Source organism: Procambarus clarkii, chromosome 72 (assembly GCF_040958095.1).
Source record: "Procambarus clarkii isolate CNS0578487 chromosome 72, FALCON_Pclarkii_2.0, whole genome shotgun sequence".
Classification (NCBI taxonomy): Eukaryota; Metazoa; Arthropoda; class Malacostraca; order Decapoda; family Cambaridae; genus Procambarus; species Procambarus clarkii.
Window position 1 is genome coordinate 8,885,816 of NC_091221.1, and position 25,158 is coordinate 8,910,973.

The window sequence follows — 25,158 nt, forward strand, 5'->3', positions numbered from 1 at the left end:
CGACGGCAGCGTTGAGAAACATCAGGATGAGAAACATCAAGATGAGAAACATCAGGATGAGAAACACCAAGATGAGAAACATCAAGTTGAGATTTTATGAGAAACGTCAGGATAAGAAACATCAAGCTGAGAAACATCGGGATGAGAAACATCAAGATGAGAAACAGCAGGATGAGAAACATCAAGCTGAGAAACATCAGGATGAGAAACATCAGGATGAGAAACATCAAGATGAGAAACATCAAGATGAGAAACATCAGGATGAGAAACATAAGAATGAGAAACATCAGAATGAGAAACATCAGAATGAGAAACATCAGAATGAGAAACATCAAGATGAGAAACATCAAGATGAGAAACATCAGGATGAGAAACATAAGAATGAGAAACATCAGAATGAGAAACATCAGAATGAGAAACATCAATATGAGAAACATCGGGATAAGAAACATCGGGATGAGAAACATCGGGATGAGAAATATCAGGATGAGAAACATCAGTATGAGAAACATCAGGATGAGAAACATCAGAATGAGAAACATCAGAATGAGAAACATCATGATGAGAAACATCAGGATGAGAAACGTCAGGATGTGACACCGTCATAATTAGAAACCATCAGAATGAGATTCTGATGATTTGAAAATGAGAAGCATAATGAGAAAGCATCACAATGAGAAACCATCAGCTTTAAATGCAAATCGCGTTGCTCGTGTCCAAACTCTTCGGACAAACGGAGTTGGTAGTGAGATCTCGCTGGGGGAGCCAAGTTAAGGCGTTTTGTAATGATGAGAAACATTTAGGAATGCGATAAGTTATAATTTATATTTAGCAAAGTAATCGATATTTCTCACTCAGTTCGACGGGTGTTGCATCATATATACACACCCTTATAGTTGTTTCCCTTAATGATGAGCTTAAATATATTTCTAATTAATAATAATCCGTTTTAATAATTATATTAATGGCTGTAGGTCAGGTCATAGGGCGAGAGAAACGTGGAGATTTCAACATTCCTCTAATGGCTAGTTAATTACAGCAGCCTGCATGCCAATTGCATCTTAAATGGCAAAGGAAAGTCTAATGGGATTACATTCCATATTAACTTACTGAAGTTAGTTATCATTCGGTATTAAATTTTGGGAAGGAAGTATGTAGGAGAGAAGTTTGAGAATAAGAAACGGTAATGATATAGAATGATAGAAGTATGGAAAGGACAGGCTGTGGGAAAGGGAAATTTATGGAAAAATATGGAAAAGAATATAGAGAGGTAATTAAGTAAAAGGGGGAGGATAGGGAACCCAGAAGATAAGGAAGGGGAAGATCTGAGATTAAAAGTATTTAATTATTAGTTATTCCTTTGTTCAGTGAATTGAACAATTATTATAGAGCCACTGATGAATCTGAAATTGAAAATGTACTTTCAGTTTAGAAATTGATCTTTTGATGTTACAATATTAATATATTTCATTAAGAACTTTCCTAAAGTAGATGACGAAATTAGATATGAAGCCATTGCTTTAATAACTGAGGTCAATTTCCTTATGCTTCTGCGAAGGTGTTTTCAAGATTACGTCAAGATTGATAATTACTTCTCCCAAACCAAGAGAGCAACTATGGGTCATTAAGGTTATTAGACTAATTACATGGATCGGTTCCCCCCTTCCAACGTGATTTCATAGACAACAGTACTTCCATCCTTAAAAAAAAAATTCCCAAAACATTCACTCCAGGATGTAAATGGGGGCATTAACATCAGTTGAAATGGAGCACCTCACATTCCTACCCCTCACCATCCACACCTGGGTCCCCCCATCTCCCCCATCCCCCCACCAGCAACCCCAACATGTCTATCTGTCCCCAACTCACTAGGATATATCACGTAGAAAGCACCCATGGCCCCAGAAATATTTACGTCTTGTATCTGAAAAAATGCAACAGCGTTTGATGTGGTAAGCTTGCTCTCCCAACCAGAATAGGCGGTGGAGAGCAGTAATTGTTTTAGTAGTGGAGTGTCCTCTGTGTGTGTGTGTGTCTGTGTGTCTGTGTGTCTGTGTGTGTGTGTGTGTGTGTGTGTGTGTGTGTGTGTGTTTTGTGTGCACATTTGGGTACAACACCATTAATATCCTCTGTAAAAACCTTCTAACCTGCACACAGCCTGTACACACACAATTATCACTCCCATCGTCTAGAACCTTGTCTTAAACCACAGGGAAGACTGCAGCCCCGTGTCTCAGAGGGCTGAGAACGTTATATAGACTCATCTCCTTGTCTCTCTGGGGGCTGAGAACGTTATATAGACTCATCTCCTTGTCTCTCTGGGGGCTGAGAACGTTATATAAACTCATCTCCTTGTCTCTCTGGGGGCTGAGAACGTTATATAGACTCATCTCCTTGTCTCTCTGGGGGCTGAGAACGTTATATAGACTCATCTCCTTGTCTCTCTGGGGGCTGAGAACGTTATATAGACTCATCTCCTTGTCTCTCTGGGGGCTGAGAACGTTATATAGACTCATCTCCTTGTCTCTCTGGGGGCTGAGAACGTTATATAGACTCATCTCCTTGTCTCTCTGGGGGCTGAGAACGTTATATAGACTCATCTCCTTGTCTCTCTGGGGGCTGAGAACGTTATATAGACTCATCTCCTTGTCTCTCTGGGGGCTGAGAACGTTATATAGACTCATCTCCTTGTCTCTCTGGGGGCTGAGAACGTTATATAGACTCATCTCCTTGTCTCTCTGGGGGCTGAGAACGTTATATAGACTCATCTCCTTGTCTCTCTGGGGGCTGAGAACGTTATATAGACTCATCTCCTTGTCTCTCTGGGGGCTGAGAACGTTATATAGACTCATCTCCTTGTCTCTCTGGGGGCTGAGAACGTTATATAGACTCATCTCCTTGTCTCTCTGGGGGCTGAGAACGTTATATAGACTCATCTCCTTGTCTCTCTGGGGGCTGAGAACGTTATATAGACTCATCTCCTTGTCTCTCTGGGGGCTGAGAACGTTATATAGACTCATCTCCTTGTCTCTCTGGGGGCTGAGAACGTTATATAGACTCATCTCCTTGTCTCTCTGGGGGCTGAGAACGTTATATAGACTCATCTCCTTGTCTCTCTGGGGGCTGAGAACGTTATATAGACTCATCTCCTTGTCTCTCTGGGGGCTGAGAACGTTATATAGACTCATCTCCTTGTCTCTCTGGGGGCTGAGAACGTTATATAGACTCATCTCCTTGTCTCTCTGGGGGCTGAGAACGTTATATAGACTCATCTCCTTGTCTCTCTGGGGGCTGAGAACGTTATATAGACTCATCTCCTTGTCTCTCTGGGGGCTGAGAACGTTATATAGACTCATCTCCTTGTCTCTCTGGGGGCTGAGAACGTTATATAGACTCATCTCCTTGTCTCTCTGGGGGCTGAGAACGTTATATAGACTCATCTCCTTGTCTCTCTGGGGGCTGAGAACGTTATATAGACTCATCTCCTTGTCTCTCTGGGGGCTGAGAACGTTATATAGACTCATCTCCTTGTCTCTCTGGGGGCTGAGAACGTTATATAGACTCATCTCCTTGTCTCTCTGGGGGCTGAGAACGTTATATAGACTCATCTCCTTGTCTCTCTGGGGGCTGAGAACGTTATATAGACTCATCTCCTTGTCTCTCTGGGGGCTGAGAACGTTATATAGACTCATCTCCTTGTCTCTCTGGGGGCTGAGAACGTTATATAGACTCATCTCCTTGTCTCTCTGGGGGCTGAGAACGTTATATAGACTCATCTCCTTGTCTCTCTGGGGGCTGAGAACGTTATATAGACTCATCTCCTTGTCTCTCTGGGGGCTGAGAACGTTATATAGACTCATCTCCTTGTCTCTCTGGGGGCTGAGAACGTTATATAGACTCATCTCCTTGTCTCTCTGGGGGCTGAGAACGTTATATAGACTCATCTCCTTGTCTCTCTGGGGGCTGAGAACGTTATATAGACTCATCTCCTTGTCTCTCTGGGGGCTGAGAACGTTATATAGACTCATCTCCTTGTCTCTCTGGGGGCTGAGAACGTTATATAGACTCATCTCCTTGTCTCTCTGGGGGCTGAGAACGTTATATAGACTCATCTCCTTGTCTCTCTGGGGGCTGAGAACGTTATATAGACTCATCTCCTTGTCTCTCTGGGGGCTGAGAACGTTATATAGACTCATCTCCTTGTCTCTCTGGGGGCTGAGAACGTTATATAGACTCATCTCCTTGTCTCTCTGGGGGCTGAGAACGTTATATAGACTCATCTCCTTGTCTCTCTGGGGGCTGAGAACGTTATATAGACTCATCTCCTTGTCTCTCTGGGGGCTGAGAACGTTATATAGACTCATCTCCTTGTCTCTCTGGGGGCTGAGAACGTTATATAGACTCATCTCCTTGTCTCTCTGGGGGCTGAGAACGTTATATAGACTCATCTCCTTGTCTCTCTGGGGGCTGAGAACGTTATATAGACTCATCTCCTTGTCTCTCTGGGGGCTGAGAACGTTATATAGACTCATCTCCTTGTCTCTCTGGGGGCTGAGAACGTTATATAGACTCATCTCCTTGTCTCTCTGGGGGCTGAGAACGTTATATAGACTCATCTCCTTGTCTCTCTGGGGGCTGAGAACGTTATATAGACTCATCTCCTTGTCTCTCTGGGGGCTGAGAACGTTATATAGACTCATCTCCTTGTCTCTCTGGGGGCTGAGAACGTTATATAGACTCATCTCCTTGTCTCTCTGGGGGCTGAGAACGTTATATAGACTCATCTCCTTGTCTCTCTGGGGGCTGATGAACGTTATATAGACTCATCTCCTTGTCTCTCTGGGGGCTGAGAACGTTATATAGACTCATCTCCTTGTCTCTCTGGGGGCTGAGAACGTTATATAGACTCATCTCCTTGTCTCTCTGGGGGCTGAGAACGTTATATAGACTCATCTCCTTGTCTCTCTGGGGGCTGAGAACGTTATATAGACTCATCTCCTTGTCTCTCTGGGGGCTGAGAACGTTATATAGACTCATCTCCTTGTCTCTCTGGGGGCTGAGAACGTTATATAGACTCATCTCCTTGTCTCTCTGGGGGCTGAGAACGTTATATAGACTCATCTCCTTGTCTCTCTGGGGGCTGAGAACGTTATATAGACTCATCTCCTTGTCTCTCTGGGGGCTGAGAACGTTATATAGACTCATCTCCTTGTCTCTCTGGGGGCTGAGAACGTTATATAGACTCATCTCCTTGTCTCTCTGGGGGCTGAGAACGTTATATAGACTCATCTCCTTGTCTCTCTGGGGGCTGAGAACGTTATATAGACTCATCTCCTTGTCTCTCTGGGGGCTGAGAACGTTATATAGACTCATCTCCTTGTCTCTCTGGGGGCTGAGAACGTTATATAGACTCATCTCCTTGTCTCTCTGGGGGCTGAGAACGTTATATAGACTCATCTCCTTGTCTCTCTGGGGGCTGAGAACGTTATATAGACTCATCTCCTTGTCTCTCTGGGGGCTGAGAACGTTATATAGACTCATCTCCTTGTCTCTCTGGGGGCTGAGAACGTTATATAGACTCATCTCCTTGTCTCTCTGGGGGCTGAGAACGTTATATAGACTCATCTCCTTGTCTCTCTGGGGGCTGAGAACGTTATATAGACTCATCTCCTTGTCTCTCTGGGGGCTGAGAACGTTATATAGACTCATCTCCTTGTCTCTCTGGGGGCTGAGAACGTTATATAGACTCATCTCCTTGTCTCTCTGGGGGCTGAGAACGTTATATAGACTCATCTCCTTGTCTCTCTGGGGGCTGAGAACGTTATATAGACTCATCTCCTTGTCTCTCTGGGGGCTGAGAACGTTATATAGACTCATCTCCTTGTCTCTCTGGGGGCTGAGAACGTTATATAGACTCATCTCCTTGTCTCTCTGGGGGCTGAGAACGTTATATAGACTCATCTCCTTGTCTCTCTGGGGGCTGAGAACGTTATATAGACTCATCTCCTTGTCTCTCTGGGGGCTGAGAACGTTATATAGACTCATCTCCTTGTCTCTCTGGGGGCTGAGAACGTTATATAGACTCATCTCCTTGTCTCTCTGGGGGCTGAGAACGTTATATAGACTCATCTCCTTGTCTCTCTGGGGGCTGAGAACGTTATATAGACTCATCTCCTTGTCTCTCTGGGGGCTGAGAACGTTATATAGACTCATCTCCTTGTCTCTCTGGGGGCTGTGAACGTTATATAGACTCATCTCCTTGTCTCTCTGGGGGCTGAGAACGTTATATAGACTCATCTCCTTGTCTCTCTGGGGGCTGAGAACGTTATATAGACTCATCTCCTTGTCTCTCTGGGGGCTGAGAACGTTATATAGACTCATCTCCTTGTCTCTCTGGGGGCTGAGAACGTTATATAGACTCATCTCCTTGTCTCTCTGGGGGCTGAGAACGTTATATAGACTCATCTCCTTGTCTCTCTGGGGGCTGAGAACGTTATATAGACTCATCTCCTTGTCCCTCTGGGGGCTGAGAACGTTATATAGACTCATCTCATTGTCTCTCTGGGGGCTGAGAACGTTATATAGACTCATCTCCTTGTCTCTCTGGGGGCTGAGAACGTTATATAGACTCATCTCCTTGTCTCTCTGGGGGCTGAGAACGTTATATAGACTCATCTCCTCTCTCAGGGGGGCTGAGAACGAGTCTCAGCCCCCCCACCAACACAGCCCCTACCATTGAATATATCTCCACGAGCCTAGAGACTCAGCGACCTAGTTTATGGCGTCTGGCGCCAAGGAAAAGGTTTTCGCATTTTCTCATTTTAATTTGCCTGTTTTACACACTAGGTCCGATATCGCAGCCAACCAACATCCTCGTTAATTAACGACTCGACGAGTGAAAAGATCTTCACAAACCCTGTAAACAAGATTTAAACTCCGAAAAGCTCTGATCTTCGTACGACAAAACATTTATACATGTCGTGATCGTTTAAATGAAAATATGTGCATGTATGTGTGGATATGATACATATGTATTATAAAATATGCCTATGTATCCACTGGGAAAATTAAACGATAAACGTTTGGAATTTTCGTTTCATTTTCTCAATAGTTATTTACGCTTAACTGTTTTTTGTCGATTATTTTCTCATTATAAACAATTTATTTTATAGGGAGTACCACCGCTAGTTAAGTTCGTAAGGACCCAAAGCCTCAAAGAGGAGGAAATGCAGCACCCGGGGGAGAACTGTGGAAATCTTGTCTTTCCTTATATATAATGTATATATAATATATATGTCATACCTAGCAGCCAGAACGCACTTCTCGGCCTACTATGAAAGGCCTGATTTGCCTAATAGGCCGAGTAGTTTTCTTTATTTTCAAATTATTTTAATTAGTTTAGTTTAAATATTATTATTATATTATATAAAGAACATAAATTATTGACATAGACATGTTAGTTTAGGTTAGGTAGGGTAGGGTAGGTTCGGTCATATATCTACGTTACTTTTAACTCAAATTAAAACAAATGAACTCATATAACCTGAAATGAATAGCTTTATTATTTCATAAGAAAAAAACTAGAAAAATACACAAATTCAGGAAAACTTAGCCTTATTAAGCAAATCGAACCTTGCATAGTAGGCCGAGTACCGCATTCTGGCTACTAGGTACAACATTATAATATATATATATATATATATATATATATATATATATATATATATATATATATATATATATATATATATATATATATATATATATATATATATATGTCGTACCTAGTAGCCAGAACGCACTTCTCAGCCTACTATGCAAGGCCCGATTTGCCTAATAAGCCAAGTTTTCCTGAATTAATATATTTTCTCTAATTTTTTTCTTATGAAATGATAAAGCTACCCATTTCATTATGAATGAGGTCAATTTATTTTTATTGGAGTTAAAATTAACGTAGATATATGACCGAACCTAACCAACCCTACCTAACCTAACCTAACCTATCTTTATAGGTTAGGTTCGGTGTGGTAGCCGAAAAAGTTAGGTTAGGTTAGGTTAGGTAGGTTAGGTAGTCGAAAAACCATTAATTCATCAAAACTTGGCTTATTAGGCAAATCGGGCCTTGCATAGTAGGCCGATAAGTGCGTTCTGGCTACTAGGTACGACATTACATATATATATATATATATATATATATATATATATATATATATATATATATATATATATATATATATATATATATATATATTATACGAAAGTCTATCTTTAATTTAATGGAACATCTGTTCCCTACATGAACAATTTATTATATAAAATGCTTGGGTTTAATGTTTACAAGTGCCTAGATGAGCTTGACACTGTCCCCCAACGGGAAAATATGACCCATCATTTATCTTGAAGAACATAAATTACGAGAGGTGTTCCTAATGCTATGAAGGTCAGAGTTGGTCGTGTTTCACAGCATCTTTCTTCTCCCTACAAAGTGTGCTACTGTCACTTTACCAGAGCTGCTACTGTCACTTTCTAATATTTTTTTTAAGCTATACAAATGTTTCTGCTATCAACGTGTTTTTTTAATTTAATAGTTTTTATCTCTTATGCAAATCAAAATGAGCAATTTAGTTCCAGACAAGTTTCTGATATTTTCTCAAACAGAGCCTGATATTTTCTCAAACAGAGCCTGATATTTTCTCAAACAGAGCCTGATATTTTCTTAAACAGAGCCTGATATTTTCTCAAACAGAGCCTGATATTTTCTCAAACAGAGCCTGATATTTTCTCAAACAGAGCCTGATATTTTCTCAAACAGAGCCTGATATTTTCTCAGAGCCTGATATTTTCTCAAACGGACTCCCAAAGCCACCATCACCTTCCCTTCCTCACAGCTCATAGGATGAGAACGATTGGTGTTATCATTATATATCTCACTTTCTCATTTTCTCATTCCCTATTTCTCTTCCTCATTCAGTCTCCTCCTATCTCCCTAAAATTCCCACTATTTTACTCTCACCTTCTCCAGCTCTCTCCTTCTTCCCTTTTCTTTCCTCTCTCTCTCTGTATCCCTCTCTTCTTTCCTCTCCCCCTCTTCCTATCTCATTTACGCCATATTTCCTCCCATTTCCTCTTCCTACGTTCTATTAATCATCTCTTTATCTCCAGCCAAGAACCTGTCGATGGTGAAGACTAGGGTGAAGATGCTGTTGATAGTGATGCTCAATAAAATCATTGCAGTGATAGTGAAGAAACTATAATTCTCCAGATCACTTAACTACACAGCAGAGGAAAGAGTGAGTATTGCCAGCAAAGCACCACCTACCACCATTAGCCCCCACCACCACCACAGCAACAACCACAACTACCACAATCCTCTGCAGGTGGTTGTGGGTATCAACAGGTTGGGTTTGTCAAGGTTTAGCCTCGACTATATCACCGTCCTGGGGTCCTCGGACGCCAGTGACTGGCTGGGGCGCACTTCACTGCTCGTAATATTATTTATGTAGATAATCCCATCAGTATGAGTGAGGTTGAGAAGTCGATAGTGGGGAAGTGAGGGCAGGGGGTTGGTATATCAGGGGATAGCAAGAAACCCCATGTAACCACACACACACACACACACACACACACACACACACACACACACACAAACACACACACACACACACACACACACACACACACACACACACACACACACACACACACACACACGTGTGTGTGTGTGTGTTGTTATAGTTATAATCGAGGCTAAAGCTTGACGACATATAACGTCAAAGCGTTATATGACAAAGAGTGCTGGGAAGACGGGACACCACGAACGTAGCTCTCATCCTGTAACTACACTTAGGTAATTACACTTAGGTAATTACACACACACACACACACACACACATATACACACTAGAGAGAAAGATCTCGGGGTTGATATCACACTAAACCTGTCCCCAGAGGCCCACACTAATAGGATATCATCAGCGGCATATGCTAGACTGGCCAACTTAAGAACTGCCTTTAGAAACTTGTGTAAGAACTCGTTCAGGATCCTGTATATAACTTATGTCAGACCAATCCTGGTGTATGCAGCTCCTGCCTGGAGTCCATATTTCGCCAAGCATAAGACTAAATTGAAGAAGGTTCTGAGCTTGGCTACCAGACTATTATCTGATCTGAGGGGAATGAGCTACGAGGAAAGGCTAGGTACGGGAACTAAACCTCACGTCCCTGGAAGACTGAAGAGTAAGGGGAGACATGATAACCACCTACAAAATTCTCAGAGGGAATTGACAGGGTGGACAAAGACAAACACTTTAACACGGGTGGGACACGAACAAGGGAACACAGGTGGAAACTTAGTACCCAGATGAGCCACAGAGGCAATAGAAATCATTTTTTTCAGTGTCAGAGTAGTTAACGGATGGAATGCATTAGGCAGTGATGTGGTGGAGGCTGACTCCATACACAGTTTCAAATATAGATATGACAGAGCCCAATAGGCTCAGGAATCTGTACACCAGTTGATTGACAGTTGAGAGGCGGGACCAAAGAGCCAAAGCTCAACCCCTCAAGCACAACTAGATGAGTACGTACACATACACGCACACACACACACACACACACACACACACACACACACACACACACACACACACACACACACACACACACACACACAGAAATGGGACAGGAGTCATTGCTGTAAACAACCGATGGCTAGAAAGGCGGGATCCAAGAGCCAAGCTCGATCCTGCAAGCACAAATAGGTGAGTACAAATAGGTGAGTACACACACACACACACACACACACACACACACACACACACACAAACTCACACACACAGCCGACCAAAGAGCCAAAGCTCAATCCCCGCAAGCACAAATAGGTGAGTACACACACACACACGCACACACACACCCACACACACACACACACACACACACACACACACACACACACACACACACACACACACACACACACACACACACACACACACTCTCTCTCTCACTTAATTCTTAATTAAAGAACTTAATTCAAAACACCTTAATTTATATACAAAACTCGGATATAATTACACTTCTATCTTCCAACAGGTGACCAGAAACTCATTAACTTACAATTAAGTCACTTACTTATTCTGCCTTGAAAAACGTGCACGTTTTGTTCAGTAAAGTTCCATGAACTGTTCACCGTAAGTGTGAACAGCCAAAAATGTTCAGACCAGACAATGAGACAGTATTTACGGGAAAATATATAGATCTGTATTTTTTTTAATATCGCTTACTGTCTCTATCTTGCTCTTTCCCGTCCCTATTCTATTTACTGTCGATCCCCGTCCACTTGGGCTAGACGGTAGAGCGACGGTCTCGCTTCATGCAGGTCGGCGTTCAATCCCCGATCATCCATTAAGTGGTTGGGCCCGGGGTGATACAGCCAAGAGCTCGGGCCCGGGGTGACAGAGCCAAGAGCTTGGGCCCGGGGTGATAGTGTCAAGAGCTCGGGCCCGGGGTGATAGAGCCAAGAGCTTGGGCCCGGGGTGATAGAGCCAAGAGCTTGGGCCCGGGGTGATAGAGCCAAGAGCTCGGGCCCGGGGTGATAGAGCCAAGAGCTTGGGCCTGGGGTGATAGAGCCAAGAGCTTGGGCCCGGGGTGATAGAGCCAAGAGCTCGGGCCCGGGGTGATAGAGCCAAGAGCTTGGGCCCGGGGTGATAGAGCCAAGAGCTCGGGCCCGGGGTGATAGAGCCAAGAGCTTGGGCCTGGGGTGATAGAGCCAAGAGCTTGGGCCCGGGGTGACAGAGCCAAGAGCTCGGGCCCGGGGTGATAGAGCCCAACAGGCGGAGAGCTCGCGCGCGCGCGTGCGCGGACGTACACTCTGGCAGTTCTCTTCAATATAATATTATGTGTTAAGTCAGAAACACATTAGTAGTCTGGCGGACTTGTGCTGGGGGGGAGGGGAGGAGGGGGGGGGGTTGATGGGGGGAGTAGGGGGGGGGGGGGTTGATGGTAGGGGGGAGTAGTGGGGGTTGATGGGTGTGGGGGGGGGGTGAAATCATTGATGGTGTGGCAGACTTGAATTAGGAGAAGGGAGGGAGAAAGTGACTACAGCGTCAATGTAAACTGTACCTCATCAGCGACCAGAGTCGGCGAATTCATCACCTCCCTTACGAAACCTCTACATCTTATCACAACTTTTCCTTTAATAGCCAGGTTATAAGCGAAGCCCAACGAGGTCATCCACAAGAATCATCCCTGCTTCATGTCTTAGGCCGTTCAAGGATGTAGTGCTTTCGCAAGTGCCTAAAATAAATTGATAAATCTTGATAAATCCTGAACAAATCCACAAGGGCCGTGACGAGGATTCGAACCTGCGTCCGGGAGCATCCCAGACACTGTTAAACGACTGAGCTACGACAGGGTAAAAAGTAGTATTGATAAACCCTCTTTCAGGAGTGCAACATGTATAAGGTCTCGTTCTCTCAGAGCACGCAAGCACCCCTACAAGCGGGACCAACGAGCCCAAGTTCAATCCCCCATCCCCCCCCCCAGCCACCACAATTAGGTGAGTACATACTCCTGACGTCAGATAATGCAACTCATCATATATTCCATAAATGTTGCAGTGAGTAGCTTTGCACTTGGCATAATAATCCATATGTATTCCTCGTATGTGGCAACATTCGTGACACACTGTAGTGACTAACAGCATTCTACACACCCTGTAGTGACTGTAGCAACATTCTACACACCCTGTAGTGACTAACAGCATTCTACACACCCTGTAGTGACTGTAGCAACATTCTACACACCCTGTAGTGACTGTAGCAACATTCTACACACCCTGTAGTGACTAACAGCATTCTACACACCCTGTAGTGACTAACAGCATTCTACACACCCTGTAGTGACTGTAGCAACATTCTACACACCCTGTAGTGACTAGCAGCATTCTTCACACCCTGTAGTGACTGTAGCAACATTTTTCACACCCTGTAGTGACTGTAGCAACATTTTTCACACCCTGTAGTGACTGTAGCAACATTCTACACACCCTGTAGTGACTGTAGCAACATTTTTCACACCCTGTAGTGACTGTAGAAACATTCTTCACACCCTGTAGTGACTGGGAACATTCTTCACACCCTGTAGTGACTGTAGCAACATTTTTCACACCCTGTAGTGACTGTAGCAACATTCTACACACCCTGTAGTGACTGTAGAAACATTCTTCACACCCTGTAGTGACTAGGAACATTCTTCACACCCTGTAGTGACTGTAGCAACATTCTACACACCCTGTAGTGACTCTAGCAACATTCTACACACCCTGTAGTGACTGTAGCAACATTCTACACACCCTGTAGTGACTGTAGAAACATTCTTCACACCCTGTACTGACTGTAGGAACATTCTTCACACCCTGTAGTGTCTGTAGGAACATTCTTCACACCCTGTAGTGACTGTAGCAACATTCTACACACCCTGTAGTGACTCTAGCAACATTCTACACACCCTGTAGTGACTGTAGGAACATTCTACACACCCTGTAGTGACTGTAGCAACATTCTACACACCCTGTAGTGACTGTAGCAACATTCTACACACCCTGTAGTGACTGTAGCAACATTCTACACACCCTATAGTGACTGTAGCAACATTCTACACACCCTGTAGTGACTGTAGCAACATTCTACACACCCTGTAGTGACTGTAGCAACATTCTACACACCCTGTAGTGACTGTAGCAACATTCTACACACCCTGTAGTGACTGTAGCAACATTCTACATAAAGCACCAAGCCATTACGACTATAAAACACTTGGAAGGGGTCAGGATAAGGATTTGGGATGGGACAGAGAGGGAAGGAATAGTGCCCAAATACTTGAACAGTCGGGGGATTGAACGCCGACCTGCATGATTAAGCGAGACCGTCACTCTACCGTCCAGCCCAAGTGGTTGGGCGGAGGTTTATAAGTGGAAACTAGAAACTTAAATCACCCATATAGATGTGAGGACGCCCCCTTTTCATGAAATGAATGAGTAATGAATAACTTAAATGAGTTAGAAGGGGTTAATGGTTAACGTTTATATATATATATATATATATATATATATATATATATATATATATATATATATATATATATATATATATATATATATATATGTCGTACCTAGTAGCCAGAACGCACTTCTCAGCCTACTATGCAAGGCCTAATTTGCCTAATAAGCCAAGTTTTCATGAATTAATTATTTTTCGACTACCTAACCTACCTAACCTAACCTAACCTAACTTTTTCGGCTACCTATCCTAACCTAACCTATAGAGATAGGTTAGGTTAGGTTAGGTAGGGTTGGTTAGGCTCGGTCATATATCTACGTCAATTTTAACTCCAATAAAAAACAATTGACCTCATACATAATGAAATGGGTAGCTTTATCATTTCATAAGCAAAAAATTAGAGAAAATATATTAATTCATGAAAACTTGGCTTATTAGTCAAATCGGGCCTTGCATAGTAGGCTGGGAAGTGCGTTCTGGCTATTAGGTACGACATATATATATATATATATATATATATATATATATATATATATATATATATATAGATATAAGTAGCAGGAGGGTCAGGAGCCATCGTAAGCCACTGAAAGGCGGGGCCCACAAGCTGAAGCTCACCCCGCAAGCACATATCGACTACATGAACACACGCACACAAATTGAGAGTCAAGAGGCGGGACCAAAGAGCTAGAGCTCAACCCCCGGCAAGCACAACTAGGCGAGTACAACGGCGCATGCGCACACAGTGATTTGAAGACCACCAATCAACGAAGCTCCATCATGGCCCCCACTAATGGCCCTCTGCTCATTACACACTGGCAATACCATTATCTAACGAGGTGGTGTTAACAATATTGCCTCGGCCGATATCTGTAATCTATGGACCCTCGTTATCTTTCTCTTAAAGCAATAACACATTCGCTAATTCCTTCTCCCACAGCGACAATCAGATGTTAATTAACTCGTTAACTACCGGGAGTTCATAACTGTTTACATGGTAGAGTTATTCCCTCCCCCCCACCAGTGAACTCCTGGCCTTGTGTTGGTAAGCACTCAAGTCATAGACTCGGAGATCAGGAGACACACTCACCCTACACTGCTATGGAAGCTAAAGGAAATTGGTACGTACCTTAAAATTGGATGTTTTTTGGTCACGCGATGAGATAAAACCTTACCTGAAATGACACAGAAAGCCAATTAATAACATACATATATGCCGGTATACATGTCATTCATCCTTCACATATTCTCTACATCATGAAAGGATCACATTTTCAATCTATATTTATGTATAAGGAGTGGAGGTGGTGCTTGAAGATCGAGGTGTTACTTGCCTTGGGTTGTAGAGAGCATTAGAGCCGCCGGTAACTACCCAGTTTGGCCAAGCTGTTATGACTTGCCACCGATTGGCATTTCTAGCAAACTCCGCGTCACCTCCGAGTCAAGATATAGTCACGTAAGGGGCGTTTTCCTGGTTTGGTTTCTTACTTATAGATCGACTAAAGTTTTAGAGTCTTGCTTTAACAAGAAACGGGAAGTTAAAAGTCCCCGCGAATGTGGAAACGCTAATCGTTTGCCAACATCTAAAGAGTCCAAGTCCATGTAACTCACTAAGCCGAGTCCCTGTAACTCGCTAATGATTCTTTGTCTTCTTGCACGGGAGAAGGTTAAGGGGTAATGGTTATTCTCGCCACATTTCACCGAAAGTTAATATCGCACACAACACACGACTACCAATACTCAGCACAGCCAACGCGCGAATGAGATCCCGGGCAGGTAGAAGGGGGTTCAAGTCCTCCAGACGAGTCTGAAATGAATCCGCTATATTTTACATTCGCTCGAAACCAGGTGATGTTTCATTCAGCCTCTCCTCATCAACAAAGTCCAAATGCTCATTAATCCAGCCGCTAAATTACCTTGTTTACATACGACTTACATTTGCTGACGTGTGTAGCTATCTCGAGCAGTGTTTCAATGAGTTTCTCCTGTTCGAATCACGAGTCTGTCAATGCTTCACACACGTACGACAAAAGCAAATAATGGCCAACAGAACCTGAACACCTAACCTACGCCTAACCATACATTTAATTTTATTATATAATAATATTAATTGATGTGAGAACAAGCCTGTTTTTCTTATTACACTGTGTTTTAAAATTGACGAATGTGTCTCTGGGAATGGTCGAATACTTTAACAAGCCTGACCTCAGGACGGGCTGAAGTATCATAGCCTTACCTCCTAAATAAATTAGCTAAATGCTTTGTTCACTTATGTTGAAAAGACATTTTTTAAAACGCTTCATTAACAATTAAATAATGGTCAGAATGCTCGTTAATGCAGTAGTTTATAAATAGACAAAATTTTACACATGACTCACAGGTCGAATGCGCCCTCTCTTAAATTGCTTGCGGTCTGTTTTCTCACATAATACACCTTATTTTGACCTAAAGATACCCCAACGGCCATATAAAGTGGTATTATGAATCGGCTCACAAACATTCACGTATTCTATACTTGTGAGGAAGGTTAGGTTAGGTTAGTTTTGATTAGATACGAGTGTTCTAGTATCCTATTTTACCGCCGTTGTGGCAACTCGAGAGACTGGACTGGCGTCCGAATAGGGGGGGGGGACAGGGGGATAATGGGGGATAGTGAGGAGGGAAGAGAAGTGGAATAGGGGGGCTGAAGGGAGAGACAGACTGTCCCGGACACCGCCGGGTACATACCCCCTAGTATATAATAATGCTAACTTATATATGAGAAAATGACGATTTGAAATATCCAGTTGTTTGTCAAGGAATTGTTTAGCTAGCAGCTCCTAGATTATTAAGCATTTGGCAACCAAGATAATGATGTATATATATCTTATATACATTACACTATGTATACTAGAGCCGTAGCTCTCTCTCTAGCCCTTCCCTTGGAGTTTAAGGGAAATATTATGTACTCGAGCTACACACAAATTTCAACATGTATAGTCGTTTTAATGTGTATATACGATGTATATGAATATACAAACAGCCACGAATCCACTGTAATATACAAATGACCCAGATGGTGTCTGCCATTATTTTTATCCTAATTTTCAACATAAGTTACTTAAAAAAAGTTAACTTTTCCTTACTATTTAGGAGATATGCAAAGTATTCATACCTTTTCCAGCATGTTGTATTAGATTTATCTACTCAGAACGAAGTGTCCATGTAGCACGGGCTATGGTGAGCCCACAATTCTCCAGTAGTTTCAAACACTTTTCCAGTCTCAACCCTCACCATACCTACACTCTCTCTCTCCTCTCTGTCTCCCCTTTACACCCACTCTCTCTCTCTCTCTCTCTCTCTCTCTCTCTCTCTCTCTCTCTCTCTCTCTCTCTCTCTCTCTCTCTCTCTCTCTCCCTCTCCAACTCTCAGATCACCCCTTGCTATCTCCCCTACCCCCCCTACCCCAAACCACGTGAAGGGGTGAAGGGGGAGGAGGAAGCAAAGGGGGGAAAGTGCTTCCTGACCAAAGTGTATGCACCAATAAACGTCATCCCAATGTGCGTTATCTCATAACCTTGTCTCTTTGGCCACTAAGGCCCTGTTTCTTGGCCGGATGGTGCGGCCAGATGGCCGTCTTCATCACAGTTCTCCTTCCCGTCTTGCTATATATATATATATATATATATATATATATATATATATATATATATATATATATATATATATATATATATATATATATATATATATATATATATATATATATATATATATATATATATATGTCGTACCTAGTAGCCAGAACACACTTCTCAGCCTACTATGCAAGGCCCGATTTGCCTAATAAGCCAAGTTTTCATGAATTAATTGTTTTTCGACTACCTAACCTACCTAACCTAACCTAACCTAACTTTTTCGGCAACCTAACCTAACCTATAAAGATAGGTTAGGTTAGGTAGGGTTGGTTAGGTTCAGTCATATATCTACGTTAATTTTAACGCCAATAAAAAAAATTAACCTCATACATAATGAAATGGTTAGCTTTATCATTTCATTAGAAGAAAATTAGAGAAAATATATTAATTCATGAAAACTTGGCTTATTTGGCAAATCGGGCCTTGCATAGTAGGCCGAAAAGTGCGTTCTGGCTACTAGGTACGACATATATATATATATATATATATATATTTATAAACTATGTTATTTAGTTATTCAACATCTAAGATCAATATCAGTATTATTATTGTCCCATTTTGAGCCATTATTGTTATGAGAGATAACATTGCTATCTTTGTTACCACCATCACTGATATCACTGCTATAGCACTGGACTGAAATGGAGAAAGTGCAGAGGTTTGCAGTGCCAGAAAGGAAAGGTTAGACTATTAAGATATCTTAATTAAAGTTAGTTCTCTCTCTCTCTCTCTCTCTCTCTCTCTCTCTCTCTCTCTCTCTCTCTCTCTCTCTCTCTCTCTCTCTCTCTCTCTCACACTAGTCTTAGGAAAAAAATTACTTTAGTCCTAACCCAATCAATCAGGAAAATTTCATACGAACGCAGTTTTCCTGATTTTTTTATAACCAAATAAATAATTTAGTTTGAGAAAATTCTCACCTCAGAGGGGGGGAGGGGATACGGAACGGAGCTATCAGGAGAAATCGCCAAGCCATCACGACTATATAGCACTGGGAAGGGGTGTCAGGATAAGAATTTGAAACGATCGGGGGGATTGAACGCCGACCTGCATGAAGCGAGACCGTCGCTCTACCGTCCAGCCCAAGTGGGGGATAATAGCAGTACGAGGGATCATTGGGAGATCAAATCTCACGCCCGTAATGGACTTTCCATCGAAATTGGATACAGAAAAAATGCGTAATGTACCAAAAGTTGAAAATCCTGAAAGTGTTTTCTAAGTCTGAAGTCCTAAGTCGTTTTTCACTCTAAACGACTTAGCCAATACTCCCAAGGTGGTCAGGTCGATCATAACCCATCACAGCAAATCCCAATGTATACAAATACCTTTTGAGAGGAAAAATAAACAGTTTATGGAAGCACACACATTTTGAGGCATTCTTGAGATCTTGAGGTTATCTTGAGATGATTTCGGGGCTTTTTAGTATCCCCGCGGCCCGGTCCTCGACCAGGCCTCCGCCCCCAGGAAGCAGCCCGTGACAGCTGACTAACATCCAGGTACCTATTTTACTGCTAGGTAACAGGGGCATAGGGTGAAAGAAACTCTGCCCATTGTTTCTCGCCGACGCCTGGGATCGAACCCAGGACCACAGGATCACAAGTCTCGCGTGCTGTCCGCTCGGCCGACCGGCATTATGTAAACTAGCAAATATTTACTGTGGCTTTTTTGTTATGACTAAAACGGCTAAAAGGATTTATTTTATAGGAGCTTAGGGGATTGAACTCGGAATAATTTAGTGGTGTCACCTCACCCCATAACTCCTGTTGCTGGGAACGAGGAATCCTTAATTGTTGTAAATGACTACCAATTGGGTTAGCTGAAGCGGATTGTAGTTGTCTAACGCCTCGGGTATCATTCCCCTGTGAGTCAATGAAGGTTCATCAATGAGCAGAATGTGCCATGTTAAATTCATTTGAGGCTTAATCAACGAAGCTTGTGAAGTGAATTATCAGGGGTAGAGAACGAAGCCATTATGACAATATAACACTGGGAAGGGCCACAATCGACTTAAGAATGGTCCAGGACGGACCGAAACGCCGTCGTCCCTTCACCTTCTAGTGTGTGGTCTGGTCAACTTACTTTAGCCACGTTATTGTGACTCCTCGCCTGCACTGGGAAGGGGTCAGGATAAGGATTTGGGATGGGACGGGGCAGGAAAGGAATAGTACCTAAATCACGGTCGATCACCACGGTCCAGATCACTATCAATCAACAGGTGTACAGATTCCTGAGCCTATTGGGTTCTATCATATCTACATTTGAAACTGTGTATGGAGTCAGCCTCCACCACATCACTGCCTAATGCATCACATTAGGCAGTGATGTATGCATACATATCACATCACTGTCCAATCTGTATGTGTGTTTGTGTGTAATTACCTAAGTGTAGTTACAGGATGAGAGCTACGCTCGTGGTGTCCCGTCTTCCCAGGTTCTGTGTGTGTGTGTGTGTGTGTGTGTGTGTGTACTCACCTAGTTGAACTCACCTCGTTGTGTTTGCGGGGGTTGAGCTCTGGCTCTTTGGTCCCGCCTCTCAACCATCAATCAACAGGTGTACAGATTCCTGAGATTCCTGTGTGTGTGCGTGTGTGTGTGTGCGTGTGTGCGTGTGTGCGTGTGTGTGTGTACTCACCTAATTGTACTCACCTAATTGTGCTTGCGGGGGTTGAGCTCTGGCTCTTTGGTCCCGCCTCTCAACCGTCAATCAACTGGTGTACAGATTCCTGAGCCTATTGGGCTCTATCATATCTACATTTGAAACTGTGAATGGAGTCAGCCTCCACCACATCACTTCCTAATGCATTCCATTTGCTAACTACTCTGACACTGAAAAAGTTCTTTCTAACGTCTCTGTGGCTCATTTGGGTACTCAGCTTCCACCTGTGTCCCCTTGTTCGCGTCCCACCAGTGTTGAAAAGTTCGTCCTTGTTTACCCGGTCGATTCCCCTGAGGATTTTGTAGGTTGTGATCATGTCCCCCCTTACTCTTCTGTCTTCCAGTGTCGTGAGGTGCATTTCCCGCAGCCTTTCCTCATAACTCATGCCTCTTAGTTCTGGGACTAGTCTAGTAGCATACCTTTGGACTTTTTCCAGCTTCGTCTTGTGCTTGACAAGGTACGGGCTCCATGCTGGGGCCGCATACTCCAGGATTGGTCTTACATATGTGGTGTACAAGATTCTGAATGATTCCTTACACAGGTTCCTGAACGCCGTTCTGATGTTAGCCAGCCTCGCATATGCCGCAGACGTTATTCTCTTTATGTGGGCTTCAGGAGACAGGTTTGGTGTGATATCAACTCCTAGATCTTTCTCTCTGTCTGTTTCATTAAGTACTTCATCTCCTATTCTGTATCCTGTGCCTGGCCTCCTGTTTCCACTGCCTAGTTTCATTACTTTGCATTTACTCGGGTTGAACTTCAACAGCCATTTGTTGGACCATTCACTCAGTCTATCCAGGTCATCTTGTAGCCTCCTACTATCATCCTCTGTTTCAATCCTCCTCATAATTTTTGCATCGTCGGCAAACATTGAGAGGAACGAATCTATACCCTCTGGGAGATCATTTACATATACCAGAAACAGTATAGGTCCAAGGACTGACCCCTGCGGGACTCCACTTGTGACGTCTCGCCAATCTGAGACCTCACCCCTCACACAGACTCGTTGTCTCCTGTTGCTTAGGTATTCCTCTATCCACCGGAGTACCTTCCCTCTCACTCCAGCCTGCATCTCCAACTTTCGCACTAGCCTCTTGTGTGGCACTGTATCAAAGGCTTTCTGACAATCCAAAAATATGCAGTCTGCCCACCCTTCTCTTTCTTGCCTTATTTTTGTTGCCTGGTCGTAGAATTCAAGTAACCCTGTGAGGCAGGACCTGCCATCCCTGAACCCATGTTGATGCTGTGTTACAAAGTTCCTTCGCTCCAGATGCTCCACTAGTTTTTTTCGCACAATCTTCTCCATCAGCTTGCATGGTATGCAGGTTAGGGACACTGGCCTGTAGTTCAGTGCCTCCTGTCTATCCCCTTTCTTGTATATCGGGACTACGTTAGCTGCTTTCCAAGTATCTGGCAGTTCCCCTGTTGCCAGTGATTTGTTATACACTATGGAGAGTGGTAGGCTCAGTTCTCTTGCTCCTTCCTTTAGAACCCAAGGGGAGATTCCATCTGGGCCTATAGCCTTCGTCACGTCCAACTCTAGTAAACACTTCCTTACTTCCCCACTGGTAATCTCAAACTCTTCCAGTGGTTCCTGGTTAGCTATTCCCTCACTTACCTCTGGAATTTCTCCTTGTTCTAAGGTGAAGACCTCCTGGAATTTCTTATTCAATTCTTCACACACTTCCTTGTCATTTGTAGTGAATCCTTCCGCCCCTATCCTTAATCTCATAACCTGTTCCTTTACTGTTGTTTTTCTCCTAATGTGGCTATGCAACAATTTAGGCTGAGTCTTTGCCTTGCTTGCGATGTCATTTTCGTATTGTCTTTCTGCCTCTCTTCTCATCCTGACATATTCATTCCTGGCATTCTGGTATCTTTCTCTGCTCTCCAGTGTCCTGTTATTCCTATAGTTTCTCCATGCCCTTTTACTTTGCTGCTTAGCTAGCCTACATCTTTGATTAAACCATGGGTTTCTCATCTTCATTTCTCTGTTTTCCTTTTGGACTGGGACAAACTTGTTTGCTGCGTCCTTGCACTTCTGCGTGATGTAATCCATCATATCTTGGGCCGTCTTTCCCCTGAGCTCTGTTTCCCATGCTATATCTGTTAGGAATTTTCTTATCCCCTCATAGTTTCCCTTTCGGTATGCTAACCTTTTGGTTTCGGTATCCCTCCTCGAGTTCAATAACCCTTCTTCAATCAAGTACTCAAACACCAGTACACTGTGGTCGCTCATTCCTACTGGGTCCTCAAAACCGATTTCTCTTATGTCGGAGTCGTTCAGAGTGAAGACTAGGTCGAGTCTCGCTGGTTCGTCATTGCCTCTCATCCTTGTGGGTTCTCCGACATGCTGCGTTAAAAAGTTGCTTGTCACCACCTCCAATAGTTTGGCTCTCCACGTATCCTCGCCTCCATGCGGTTCCTTGTTCTCCCAGTCAATCTTTCCGTGATTGAAGTCGCCCATGATGAGCAGGTGGGATCTATTTCTACAGGCAGCAGAGGCTGCCCTCTCAATTATAGTGTTAACTGCCTTGTTGTTGTTTTCATACTCTTGACTGGGTCTCCTGTCATTTGGTGGAGGGTTGTATATTACTGCTACTACTATTCTTGGTCCTCCCATTGTTATGGTGCCTGCTATGTAGTCTCTGAACTCCTCACAGCCCGGGATGGCCATCTCCTTAAAACTCCATTCCCTTCTCATGAGTAGGGCCACTCCGCCTCCTCCTCTACCTTCCCTCTCTTTCCTTATTACTGTATACTCCTGGGGAAACACGGCATTCGTTATGATTCCAGAGAGTTTTGTTTCAGTGAGTCCGATTACATCTGGGTTAACTTCTTGTGCTCTTTCCCTTAGTTCACTTGTCTTGCTTGTGATCCCATCTATGTTCGAGTACATCACCCTGAAACTGACTCTCTTCTGCTTCTTTTCTGGGGGGGACCTTTGGGATCTGGGGTGAGTGGGAGCTGGGGGGACCTGGCACGGGGGGATTGGTGGAGGAGGGAGGGCTTGGGGTGGTGGGGGAGAGGGGGAGGGTACAGGGGGTGGATAAGAGGGGGAGGGTACAGGGGGTGGATAAGAGGGGGAGGGTACAGGGGGTGGATAAGAGGGGGAGGGTACAGGGGGTGGGTAAGAGAGGGAGGGTTGGGGAAGCATGGGGGGAGGAGAGGCTGTGGGGGATAGGGGAGATGGGGGGGCTTGGGGGGAGAGAAAAGGGTGGAGGGCTTGGGGGGCGTGGGGGAAAAGGGAGGGCTGAGGTGGGTGAGGAAGAGGGGAGGGTTTAGGGGAGTGGGGGAGAGGGGAAGACTTAGGTGGGGTGGGGGAGAGTGGGGGGCTTAGGGGGGAGGGGGAGAAGGGAGGGCATGGGGGTGGGAGAGACGGGAAGGCATGTGGGAGAAGGGAGGGCATGGGGGATGGGGGAGAAGGGAGGTCCTGGGGAGAGGGGTGAGGGGGAGAAGGGGGGTGAGTGGGGGGAGGGGGGTGGGTGGGGGGAGGGTGCCCTAGGTGGGTACTTAGTGGGGGGCTGACAGGGGATGGGGCAGGTTGGGTGTCTGTTGGGTAGAATTTGGGGGTGGTGCCCCAATCCCTGTGGCTGTTGCACTGTTTGAGGAGGGTTCTCCACTTCCCTCTGGGATTGTAGGGTTCTGGGTTGTGGTACTCTGATTTCCTTCTCTCTCCCTGCGCTCCTTCCTCGCGTCTGCTGTCCGTATTCTCTCTTCCCTTGTCATATCCCTCTGCAGGAATATTTTCTTGAACTTCTCTACACCTTTTAGACAACACTTCCTTGCTAGCAGTTCCTCTTTCGCGATTTCGCTCATGAAAACCACCTTTATCATTCGGTCTCTGTCCTTGTTGTACTTTCCAAGTACAAGCCTGTGTGTGTGTGTGTGTGTGTGTGTGCTCACTAGTAAACAAATTTATCAACATTCAAGACGCAACATCTTCACCTGTCCAGAAGTCGTAAGGGAGAGAAGCCTTGCAATAGCTCAACACTCGCAACAGCATTGCTTGCTTAAGTATACATCCAGTGCAATATTGACGAGAACTACGATGAGACATAAAGAATCAGAGAAGGCCATTGTGAGAGTCATAAGGCTGACCATAAATACCTGAATGTGATACCAGAAATCCATTTCGCATCGGGAGAATTGGATTTCCAGTTAAGAGATGATGTGTGTGTTGGAATGCTAAGGACATTGTCAACTGCTGCCCGTTGAGAGAAGACGATCTCTCTCTACCCCTCCCCATATACCCCCCTCCCTTTGTTCTCTCCCCCTTCCCCTTCTCCCCTCCCCACTCTTCCCCTACCTCTCTACCTCCCTTCTAAACAGAGAGGTTCTTGCATAGGAAATGAAGGTATGGAGGTTATGTCAATACATTTCGTTTTAAAAGTGGCATTTTTTTAATATCCTCTGACACAAGCCAGCAAAAGTAGCATATATATTTTTTCCTCTAAAGAAGGTAACTTGTTGACTATAACAATATTATCAAATAGTTTGCTTATTGTGATATATTAACAAAAATTACATATTGGGTTTTTTGAGTTAATTGTTTAAAACTAGAGTTACTTGAATTAGTATTAAATTTGATTTGCGACCTTTATAAATAAACAAATGTAAACAAATAAGCCAACGCCCTCTACACAAGACCTGAAAATATAGTGGCCACGTTTCGGTCCCTTTATGGAGGGTTATGAAGTGATGTTACTACTTTGTAATGGTCCAAAATGGATCGAAACGTCGCGCTCCCTTTACATGTCATATATGTGGG

The 25,158-nt window shown here is 43.9% G+C and overlaps 2 protein-coding genes across 2 annotated transcripts in view; one reads left to right on the plus strand and one right to left on the minus strand.

Annotated features, from left to right (window-relative positions):
- LOC123773583 (RNA-binding protein Raly) overlaps positions 1-25,158 on the minus strand; it is a 713,369-nt gene that overhangs the window by 665,952 nt on the left and 22,259 nt on the right. The window lies entirely within an intron of this gene.
- On the plus strand, positions 72-608 carry LOC138356424 (sex-determining region Y protein-like). The gene has a single exon (XM_069312567.1). The coding sequence runs from the start codon at positions 72-74 to the stop codon at positions 606-608; it is 537 nt and encodes a 178-aa protein (XP_069168668.1).

Coding starts and splice junctions, on each gene's coding strand:
- LOC138356424 (XM_069312567.1), top strand. CDS start 72: ATGAGAAACATCAAGTTGAGATTTTATGAGAAACGTCAGGATAAGAAA.